Source organism: Dipodomys ordii, unplaced genomic scaffold (assembly GCF_000151885.1).
Source record: "Dipodomys ordii isolate 6190 unplaced genomic scaffold, Dord_2.0 Scaffold5, whole genome shotgun sequence".
In the NCBI taxonomy this organism is placed as follows: domain Eukaryota; kingdom Metazoa; phylum Chordata; class Mammalia; order Rodentia; family Heteromyidae; genus Dipodomys; species Dipodomys ordii.
The window spans coordinates 28,784,257-28,796,485 of NW_012267221.1; the positions used below are offsets into that span (position 1 = coordinate 28,784,257).

A 12,229-nucleotide genomic window follows, 5' to 3' on the forward strand; every position below is an offset into this window, starting at 1 on the left:
CCACCTCACCCCAGTTAGAATGGCTATAATCAAGAATTCTAATAATAACAGATGCTGGAGGGGATGTAGCCAGATGGGAACCTTACTGCATTGTTGGTGGGAGTGTAAACTTGTTCAACCACTTTGGAAAGCAGTATGGAGATTCCTCAAAAGACTCCACATAGAACCCCTATGACCCAGCAATCCCACTTTTGGGCATTTACCCAATTGATCACAAACAAGACCATACTAAAGCTACCAGCACCACTATGTTTATTGCAGCATTATTTACCATAGCTAAGATGTGGAACCAATCCAGGTGCCCCTCAGTAGATGAACAGATCAAGAAAATGTGGTATATATACACAATGGAATTCTGTGCCTCCATCAGAAATGACATTGTCCCATTTGTTAGGAAATGGAAAGACTTGGAAAAAATTATATTAACTGAAGTAAGCCAGGTCCAAAGAAACATAGGTCCCATGGTTTCCTTTGTTTGCAATAACTAGTATATGTCTGAGACAAGCAGAAATGGTCAGATAAGTTGATGTTAGGCGAAATGAACCCCAAGATAAGGATTCAAATGTTTTTTTCTTTCTTGCGATTGTTTCTAACATATTTATAAGACGATTTCTTTGTTGCTTTGTATGTCTCTCCCCCATGGTATAACCAATTTTTTCACTGTATTTGAAGTTGGTACAATTTGTGGAGGGGAAGAGAAAAAACAAATTGTTTAAATAGGGATAGAGGTGGACCCATTGTATCAATTAGATGTACAAGCAGAACAGTTTTGAGAAAGTGAGTACAGTTCTGGTTTCCTGGTACTCTTCTGACATCACGCCTAGAATCACAGTAGCTTCTCTGTTCCTTCTCCCAAGCATTCTTCCCTACATATCTGTTAGCTCTCTTGACTAGTGTCAGTCTCTGCTCAAATGGCTCACTTCCTTTCCAAAAGCCCAACACTCACCTCCCTATTATAAACTATCCTCCATCAGTGTTACAGATCATATTACTTTTACTATAGCTAAGCTAGCACTAAACACTAACATATATTACTTATGTATCAAATTTATGATTTTTTTTGTTTCCTCATTCTAATAGGTAAATTCCATCAGAATAAGGATTTTTGTGGTTCAAAGTGCACAGAAAAGTCATTACAATACATTTAAGAATTGCATATGTGGCATATGTGTGTGTTGAATACATAAATGTCTATCAAGTACAGCATAGCATAGTGCCAATATGTGCATCTGAAATATGGAGCAACAAGTTCATAAAATGAACAGACATGCAGGAACCCAGACTAGTCAAAGGAAGGAAACATCTGCCTTCCAAGTCACAGTTAGGAAACAAACTCCTAGAGAATGATCATGGAATTTCCTACACCATTTCTAATTTACTTTCTTTTGCATTTGCTCATTCACATGATTTAGGTGGGTATTGATGTGGGCATGTATGTGTATACACATACCGAACATACACATCCTCTCTCATGCCCCTTTGGACATGTTCATTCCTATCTGGCCAAGTATCTACCTTAAAATTTAATGGTGTCACTAAGAGGTATGATGCCATCTTATTGGCTGATTCTAATGTTCTAATTATATAAATGCATTGTCACTTATTAGCCTACATCTTCTGTCATAATTTTAAACACTTACCTTTATATGTGCTACACTGCTTTTCATTTTCTGTTGCCAGCTGATCCACTAAACCAAGAACTCCTCACGTAGTCCAAGTAATAAGTACTCAGAGAACTGAATTCCTTGACAGTTCACTTTTTCTGCCTGCAAACATCACCTACAAAACACAACAAAAAAGGCTTTAACACTGAGAAGCAATGTGTGAAATATCAATACATTTTTTCCTCACAATGGACATTAAATCACAATGGACATTAAATTATTTTTTATAATCAATAATCAGTTATAACCAATAACTTAAAAAATGTAAGAACCAGATCTGCAAAACAATATGCATAACACTTATTTCAGCAGTTTTAAAAAAGTTCTATAAGAAAAAGAGCAAACAGAAAACTTTATTCTAATGATTTAAAGGAACAAAACTTAATATGAAAAGAGAACACTTTCGTTGAAAATACTATCAGTGGAAGGAATGTAAACCTTTATCATGAAGCAGTAGTATTACTATTATTATTTTTAGACCTGAGGAAATAACCAAGTAAGAGAAACATTAAGCTAAAAAAAATCCAGTGTTTCGGGCTGGGAAGGTGGCTCAGTAGTAGAGCGCTTGCCTTGCATGCCTGAGGCCCTGGGTTGGATTCCTCAGCACTACATAAGCAAAAAGAAAAAAGCCGGAAGTGGTGCTATGGCTCAAGTGGTAGAGCGCTAGCCTTGAGATGAAGAGCTGAGGGACAGCGTCCAGGCCCAGAGTTCAGGCCCCACGACTGGACCCCCCAAAAAAAAAAATCCAATGTTCTATACAAAGTATGAACGAACAACCATGTTTATGTAATAAAAAGTATTTGACTAAAAACATACTATGTCTGGAAATATACAGAGCTAAACTAAAATGTAAAATCTACTGAAAGCAGTAACCTTCAGATATACATGCACATTTGGGAACTGAGTATATAAACCTATAAACCTATGCATTTATTGAATTCTAAAATATTTTGTTAAATACATTTTAGTCATTTTTTGCAAAATTGTTAATGTTTACACAGAACTGCCATTCAAGCATTTTACAGGAATTAAATAACCCCATTTATCAAAAATAAATTGAAATAGAAAAAAATGGAAGAATTTAAGAGAGGCAAAGAATACAGAAAAAATACTGCTCATTATAGAAATAACTGAATACAACTAGGAAAGGTTCTAGGGTTTTGAACTGAAGGCCTCTGGTTACTGGCCTGCTTGGTAGGCTCATGTTTTACCATTTGAACCACACTTTCAGTCTTACTTTTTTTGCTGGTTATTTTGAAGATGAAGTCTCTGCTCTGGCTGACTTCAAATACTGATGCTCCGAATCTCAGTCCCTTCAGTAGCTAAAATCACAGGCATGAGGGGTTAGTGATGTGGCTCAGTGGAAAAGCACTTGTCTAGCAAGTAAAAGGCCAAAAATCATACATTAGCCACTAGCACCTAGCTATGAAAAAGGATTTTTAACTGGAGTACTAGAAAGTGTTAATAGACTAGATGATCTAATTCCTTTTTAAAGTTATGAACATGGAAAGTCAGTTAATCATTCAAATGTGTAACTAAAAATGTAGAGTAAGGATATGTATTCATTTCACTAGACAACAGACACAAATAGTAAGTCTCAATACCATTAAGTGATGCACAGCTGCTGTTACTGTTGTGGATAGACATAGAAAAACTGCTATTATAATGGTTATCAAGTGATGGAACCATAGATAGATAGACAGATAGATAGATAAACAGACAGACAGACAAGGTTCTTTTACAAAATTATCAATGAAAGATTGTTGTAATCTAACACCACCACTTATGGTTTTACAACTGCAGATACACTACCATGACTAATTTTATATAAAACCTCTTTATAGAAAGCCTGTTTCTTTCAATTAGTTACTATTTCAGTTATATATAAAGTGTAATCTTTTATTTGTGACTGTCAAGTTATCCTGGAAAGAACTATTAATTCACTCATTCCTTCTCTTTCACATACATACACACTTTCTCTCCTGCTCTCTCTTGATCTTCCTCTCTTTCTCTTCCTCTTCCCTTATTTGAAGATGGTATAGTCTTACACATAAAAGATCCTCAATATGCCATCAGATTCTTGGATCTGAAATACACTTTTAGCAGAATACAAAAATCAATAGCTTTTGTTATATGCCAACAACATATCTACTGAAAGGGAAAAAGAAGTCAAGAAATTCTATTTGTAATACCTCAATTAGAAAATGAAATCAAAAACCAAAAAAACCCTAGGCACAAACTTAACCAAAGATATTAATAGACCTCTATACTGGGAACTATTGAACAATGAAGAATTTGTAGAAGACAAGAAAAGACAAAAAGAACTATGATTGTGGATTAACAGAACACTAAAACAGCTATGTTATCAAAAACGATTCTATAGGTTTGATGCAATTTCCACCAAAATTTCAATGATATTCTTTACAGAAATAGAAAAAAACAATGCTAAAATTCATATGAAAACATAAATGATCCTAAGTGGTCAACTAGAAAGAGGAATGCTGGAGGTCTCACAATATCTGACTTTAAAATATACTATTGAGCCATAGTGTTGTTAAGACAGAGCTAATGTTTTGTTTTGGGTTTTTTTTTTTTTTTTGGATCCGGTTGTGGGGCCTGAACTCTGGGCCTGGGCATTGTCCCTCAGCTCTTCAGCTCAAGGCTAGCACTCTACCACTTGAGCCACAGCGCCACTTCCGGCTTTTTTATTTTTTCTGCTTATGTGGTGCTGAGGAATCGAACCCAGGGCCTCATGCATGCAAGGCAAGCGCTCTGGGAAGGTGGCTCAGTGGTAGAGCGCTTGCCTTGCATGCCTGAGAACCTGAGTTCGATTCCTCAGAATCACATAAGCAAAAAGAAAAAAGCCAGAAGTGGCGCTGTGGCTCAAGTGGTACAGTGCTAGCCTTGAGCTGAAGAGCTGAGGGACAATGCCCAGGCCCAGAGTTCAGGCCCCACAACCGGACCCAAAAAAAAAAGACAGAGCTAATGGCACAACAGATGCACACACCAAGCAATGCATACACCAATCCAGAGATAAGCCCATGAAGCTACAGTCACCTGAATCTTGACAAAGGTACCAAAAACATATACTAGAAAAAGACAGCCTCTTGACAAATGGTTCTGTTTTTTTTTTAATATAGGCTTGTTCATGTTCAAAAATGAAACAAAAATCAAATCAAAATCGGTCAAAGATCTTAATGTCATACCCAGATCTTTGAAACTACTACAGGAAAACAAAGGGGAATTTATTTACATCTAATAGGCAATGACTTTCTAAGAAGGACTTCAATGGCTCAGAAAATAATAGCAAGAATTGATAAATATAGGGCTGAATTAAATTAAAAAGCTTATGTACAGCTAAAGAAACAATTAAAAGGATGAAGAGAAAATCTAGACAATGGAAGAAAATGTCTTCTAGAGAGTCATCTGACAGGAGGTTAATACCTCAAATAAATAAACAAGTCAAAAAACTAACAACAAATGACAAAATAAGCCATGTCCCAATAAAGGGACAATGTAATTATACAAATGCTTTTCAAATGAAGAGTACCAATGGAAATAAACACATGGAAAACATGTTTGACATCTTTCCCCATCAGGGAAATGAAGATCAGAACTACACTAAGATTCCACTTACCCAGTCTGAACGGCAATCATCAAGAAACAAAAAATAACAAATATTGGCAAAAGGAGTTGAGAGGAAACAGGCACATTATTCACTGCTGAAGAGAATTCAATTTGTGTAATCACTATGGACATCACTATGGAGGCTCCTCAAATTAAAAAAAAAAAAAAAGGAAAAAATTAAAATAGAACTTCTGAGCCAGTTGCTGGTGTGGCTCACACCTGTAATTCTAGTAATGAGAAGGTGGAGCTCTGAGGTTCATAGATTGAAGCCAGCCCAGGTAGGAAAGTTCCTCAGAATTACATCTCCAATTAATCACCAAAAAGCCAGAAGAGGAGCTGTGGCTCAATACTGAGCAAAATGTTCAGGGATAGCACCCAGGCTGAGTTCAAGCTCAAGTACAGGCAAAGAAAAAACAAACAAAAAAACCTGAACTTCTGTATTATTCAGCTACACTTCTGAGCCAAAGAATCAATTTCAGCAAGCTACAGAAATACCTGCATATCAAAGAAAGTTATATGTAGAAAAGTCATAATTAAACATTTTACTTAATATATGCTAACAAAATATTTTACAGAGCCTATCTGTGTCAATGCGTTTTAAATGTGAGAAATTATAGGCACATTTATAATCATTTTAGTCTTGTTCAATCTAATAAAATTTTCTGATGTGTTGGCTTTTTTACTTTTATTTTTCAACTAGAGAACGAAACTACTCAAAGTTCAAATGATTTGTCCAAGTATATTATAACTAGTAAAAGGCAGAGCTACAATTCAAACCCAGGTTTATCTGATGCCCCCAATCATCCAATATTACAGCTTAATTTAAATGTTCTAATCCTAAACTGCCGCCCTTGGCAGAAAAGTCCATGAGACTCTAATCTTCAACTAACCACTCAAAGACTAGAATTGGTGCTATGGCTTAAGTGATACAGCACTAGCCTTGCGCACAAAGAGGCTCAGGGACAGTGCCAGGGCCAGGAGTTCAAGCCCCACAACCAAGCAAAAAAAAAAAAAAAAGAAAGAGAGAGAGTATATTTCTTTTTGAATGTCAATCCCTTCCCTAGCTCTCTCCAGGGATTTTTCCCTCCTGTCCCCACCCACAAGTTGTATAGTTCATTTTCAACATAGTATCTAGTGAAACTGCTGAATTTGTTCATCTTTTACAATTTTTTAACAATTTAACTTTAATCCATCATCTAAAGTTTGTTTAACAAAGTACAGTATGACCAAATAAATCAGTTAACTCTATTGTATAAGACGCAGCATTTTCCTTTACTACTCACTCCTCTGTCCTTAAAAAGTTTCCTTTGCTATCCTATCCACATTTTTTAAAACCAACTTTTCTGTATTGTATTTCAAGTTGCATTAATGATTTAATAAACTTATTTTTCTGATTGATGTTATTTTTCTCTTTTTACATTTCAACCTTTTCCAGCAAATAATTTCTGGCAGTTAAGTATCACCTTTTACACATACTTCCAAATTTCAGGACATGAGTAAACTTGGCAACCCTGTAGACTGTTACTGCATTTCTAACAAAAAAAAAAAAAAAAGGATGCATGAAGTACTTATCACTGTCCAGACTTATTCAGAATATGCCTATAGGGAAATTATGAGTTCAACATGTTCATGCTTGTAACTTAAGACTAATTGGAAATCCCTGAAATGAGAGCAATTTATCTAGAATTTATAGCTCTCCCTGCTCTTAGCATCACTTTGTGGATTTTATGATGAATTATTAAATGTCTTGCCTTGTCACAAGTAAGCAACTCAACAAAACCATACCTGTTTTCCTCAGCAAAGAAGGTGTTTTACAATAGGAGATAAAGCCCTGGGAGCACTAGTTTAATAAACATTTTTCTCTATTTCAGCAAGCATTAGATAGCAAAATATTCTCCAATAAACATTTCTAAGAAATATTTCACACTAAGAATCTATGAAATAATAACTTGCAAAAATTATCTACAACTCAGACCATCAGAAAATATTCAACTAATGGCTAAAATGCACTGCTTTCTAGATTATTTCAAGAACAACACAGTTCCACCACTATATGGGTCTCTTCAGTCATTGAAGCATACTACTGTAAAACTACTAAAGCAAATGGGAATCAAAGCAAAGTTCTTTAGTTTGTACCTCTGTAGTCTATAGAACAATAGCAGGCCAAGTTGGGTAAATTTTTAAATATAAGAATGCTTTCTAAAAGAAAAAAAAATTCTAGGCCCAGAGTCAGTGGTTCACGCTTATAATCCTACCTACTCAGAAGGCTGAGATCTACGGATCACGGTTCAAGGCCAGCCCAGGCAGGAAAGGCCATGAGACGCTTATCTCCAACAAATCACCCAGAAAACTGGAAGTGGTGCTATTGCTCAAAGTGGTAGAGCACTAGCCTTGAGCAGAAGAGTTCAGGAACAGCACCCAGGCCCTAATAACCCTCCCCCACCCCTGCCTGAAGAAAATGATACTATTCAATATTCAAAATAAAGCCTGTTTTAAAAAAAAATTGAATATACACTGACACGAGTTAAGTACTCAAACATATTTAATTGCAGAAGTGACCTAGACCCTGAAGGGGGATTACTAAATAATACATACACTACATTTCTTTTCTCAAATCAAAACAATTATTATTTCAGAGAAGTTCTGGTTCCAAGAATTACCAAGATTTATTGGCCTTTACTCATTTGTTGTTTGATTCCTATGCACTGCATACAGCAGCTATGTTCTTTGTTTCATAATCACTGAAAGATTACAAATCCAAGTTCAACTACTGTGCAGAAAGTTCTAGATTTTATTAAATGAGAGGAATAAACAGAAAAACACTTGAGGGTCTTTGATGCTTTGTAAAAGGACAGAGCACCATAAAATTTAAAACAACTTAAGAGTAAAACTCAGGCATAAAAAATAAAAGAAATTTTAACGCACCAGGTAATACCAGTATCTACGCCAAAAACTACCTATGACAAATTGGAAGCATTACCTACTATTTCCTACATCATGAAGTTGAGACTGTACCAGCCTATATTTAAGCAATCAGATATTACAAAAAAGAATACATTCACTTGGATATTATTATATATACTTCAAAACCAGCTTGGGAAGAAAAGAGCATGAGAGTCAATCTCTGATTAGCAAATTGCTAATTCAAGTGGTAGAGTGCCAGTTGAGTGAGCAAGCCTCTTGAGTACAAGGTCAATTCAAACCATGATACAGGCCAAAAAAGGGGAAAAAAGTGACATTTATAGGAGAAAATCCTTTTAGGATTTCCACTTTCTCCTCCTTTATACAGCTGAACTAATTTTGGTATGTCCATTTTTGAAGTCTCTAATTCTTAACCTCACCAAACCTCTCTTTACCAATGTTGGTTTTCCATTCTTCCACAGCACGCAACAAGGTTAAAATTTGATCTTATTGGTGCTAAATCCAGGGGCAACTTTTCACTTTTGTTACACAGTACTCCAGCATTGATTCAGGGAATCCCCTTTTTCTTGAAGTTCTTCTCAATTTCACACAGACTTCGTAAGGTTTCCATTCCTTTCTTCTGTTACCTTCTCCTTTAATACCAGCTTTTTTTTGTAGCAGACATAGGATTTAATCTTTGCTCTTGCATTTTTGTTGTTATTGCTCAAAGCTCATTACTAGAGTGCTCTCTCTCTGTATATATGTATATACATATTCATTAAAAGAACAAATGAGTGGTGTTGGTCCTTTTTAAAAAAAATTTATTATATTTAAGTAGTTGTACAAAGGAGCTTCCATTTAACAAAGCAGTTTATGAATACAATGTATCTTGATCAATGTCACCCCTTTCAACATTCTCACCTATCCATGCCCTACCCACCCCTTCCCTCATTCTTCTGAAACTTTGTAGGCTATATATTGGATTCTCGTCCTCATTTTCCCCCGCTTCTCTTTTTTTCTACCCTTTTCCCCTTGACCCCACCCCACCCCTTTTCATGTTATCTCTGGGAGACCATCTCTATCCCCAAACTTCAACTAACATAAAAACTTTCACTCCAATCCAAACTTCTCTACACAGCTCCAAATTCTATGTCCTACTGGCCATTGGAAACTCTATGTGAATATCTCAAAGGTCCTCCACATTAATTTTCTTCTCATCTCACCTGGAATTATCATCTATAGCACTTTCCAAATGACAATTTCCTATTCTCCCAGTCACCCAATTCTGATCTCAGTTAGTTGAAGCAAATCTGCCTCTAATTTTCTCCCAATTACTTTAAGCTGCGTACAATGGGGGATGACTCTATTTAGGGAAGTCTCCTAATGATACCACCTTAGTTTCATTTTAGGACAGATGGAATAATTTTTCTCACCAAGTCATTATCTTGACTTTAAAAGCTTCTCCAAATTAAATCTAAAAATATTAAGTCCTTATATATTACTAAGTAGTATTCTATTCATGTAGGACAAAAATATTGTTTAAATACATTAAGCTGACCACTGGAAAACCAAGCTTCCAAATTAAAAACACATTCCATTAGGACACATTCAATACTATTCCACACCTTCCAACTCTCCTCTTTAAATTCTGTCTCTATTCTCTGCTAACAATACTTGTCTGTATATGATTTTAACAGAATTATAATTTCTTAACTTGTAGCAGCTCTTCTGCTACTGAACAAATACTAAGTGGATCCTTTCAGTTGGCATACCTTCAGGCACTGACACTTACATCCTCCCAAGCCTACAACTCTTCTTGACCTTAGTTTCCCCCATACATCCTTGGTTTCTCTTGGCTTCTGGCTTAGCTTCCTGAAAGCATGAATTATCTTTACTCAGTGACCACAGCATTTCATTCACTGAGTAAATAGTGCTATCACATCTTTTTCTTAAATCTAGTGAATAAATTTATATCCATATCCATGATAAAAAAAATAAACCTTAAATTTCAAATCTGTATCATCACCTTCACCTCTATTTAACTGCTTTATTTCAAATAAACATGATCATGTAATGACTCCTTCCTTCCTCATATTATAAAACTGTATTTGTACAGAAGTCTATGGTGTTATAACAATTGAAAAAATATCTATAAAAGATTAAAAAAACAAGATAAGCTGAAGATCAGTTGATAGATCTACTAATTAATGACTTGAAAAGTGACTACAGAGAAAATGAGGAGGTATAAAGCTAAGAGAGTGAAGTACAGCCATGGTCTTCTTGGTAAAGACAAGTGCCTATATAAACCATGTACAATGAGATGATATCTGTATCGGACAACATACACAATACATCAAAAGGTAAATATGCCCACTTACAAAATAGGAGAAAAGTCTAATTGTTATAGCAATGTTATAAAAATAGTACTTCTGGAAAGGAGGAAGTGCAACTAAGTAAGCCCTGAATGTACACAAAGTGGTCTTGGAGGACAAATAGGAATTATTCACATGAAAAAGTCATTCAGGAGATGAGATTCAAGTGTGTAAGTACTGTGACATGAAGACAAAGCAAAAAACAAAAACAAAACAAAAAAACCAAAGGGCCTGGATGATTCCTGTTCTTTAATCAGGCCAAGAAGTACATACAGAAATTTGAACATAAGTGAGAGGGAACATGAAAGACCTTGTATGAACACAGTAGAACCTAGAAGTTCTTAACAATATATCCAGAAGCTAGGACCCTTAAAAACTTCTAAACTTAAAATTTATGCTGGGCACTGGTAATTCATGCCTAATATCTTAAGAGATTTGAGGCACTCAGCTCAAAGCCAGTCCAGGCAGAATTGCCCTCAAGAGACTCTATCTCCAATTAAGTAGCAAAAAACCTGGAGTGGAGGTATGGTTTAATAGAAGTGCTAGCCATGACCTGACAGATGAGTAAAGAACAGTACTTGGAACCAAACAACAGGAATGCTAACAAAAAGTATTCATTAGCTGCTATATAGCAGCAGAAAATAAAATAGCTAACACTTTTTTAGGCACTGTGTAGTACTTAAATGAACCATGGTTCCTCATATCTAAGTGGTAAGGGTTTTTGGCATCCATTGATAGAAGTACTGACATTTTTACAGATGAAGGACCTTAGACTACAGTAGTTAAATAACTTGTCCCCCAAAGATAGACCCGTTAAGCTAACAGATCCCCAGCACCAACATAACCAAGTTTCTTCTCTTAATAGACACTCCCTGTTGTAATGCTTCTCTAGGTTCAAACAACTTTTTACGTCAATTTTAAATCTACTTTTTCACAGGATAGTAACTGATATTGCCTCCTGCACTACTAGGCATAACCGACAGGTCTAAGCACAGATTTTCTTTAAAAAAAAAAAAAAAGATGGGGGAGGGGAAGGAAAGTCATGTTAACTGATTGTCTGAAAACCAGGACTGCCTATTACCTATTCTGCTCTCAACATTTAAAAATGAAAGGTTAACTGCACTGTAAGTCAACCATTTTTTTTTGCATCTAGAAATAGCCTTTCCCAGAATCTTTCTTTTCCCACTTTGCGTGAAGAACTGAGGATCAAATAATAGGTAAAGAGATTTTTTTCTAGTTAGCCTCAGTAATATATACTACATATACTATATGTAATGTCTTATACACTAGACACAAGCACACGAACTAGCATAATCCTGTTCCATGAACAAGTAAACTCAGTACAGGAAAACTGCAGAGTGGATTCGAGAGTCGCCGACCTCCTGCAGCGAGTTGGTGGTCGGGCTTCTGAACAATGACGGATGCAGGGCACACACGGCGGGAAGCAAGGTGCCCCGGGCTTAGGCACGGGGAATACTTTTCCTTTCAGACTAATGCCATCTTAGAGAAGCACTGCCAGGGATGCTCGACTGCAAAGAGCCAACTCGGAAAGGGGGCGGCCCAGCGAGGTTAGTGATCCACTGCCGGAGCGCACGCCGCTCGGAGAGGAGGGGGCCCGCGCGGGTGCGGAGCGCGGCCCCACACCGAGCCCGCGGCCGGACGGCG

General features: G+C 36.4%; 1 protein-coding gene across 3 annotated transcripts in view; it reads right to left on the reverse strand.

Moving 5' to 3' along the window:
- Cwc22 (CWC22 spliceosome-associated protein) overlaps positions 1-12,229 on the reverse strand; it is a 66,093-nt gene that overhangs the window by 44,109 nt on the left and 9,755 nt on the right. For 2 of the 3 annotated variants that reach the window (XM_013029725.1, XM_013029718.1), the window contains exon 2: positions 1,641-1,779. In XM_013029725.1, coding sequence (XP_012885179.1) covers positions 1,641-1,667 — 27 coding nt within the window. In that variant the 5' untranslated portion in view covers positions 1,668-1,779. Of the gene's footprint in view, positions 1-1,640; positions 1,780-2,901; positions 2,987-12,229 lie in introns of all 3 variants that reach the window. The other variant, XM_013029710.1, reaches the window with a different exon arrangement.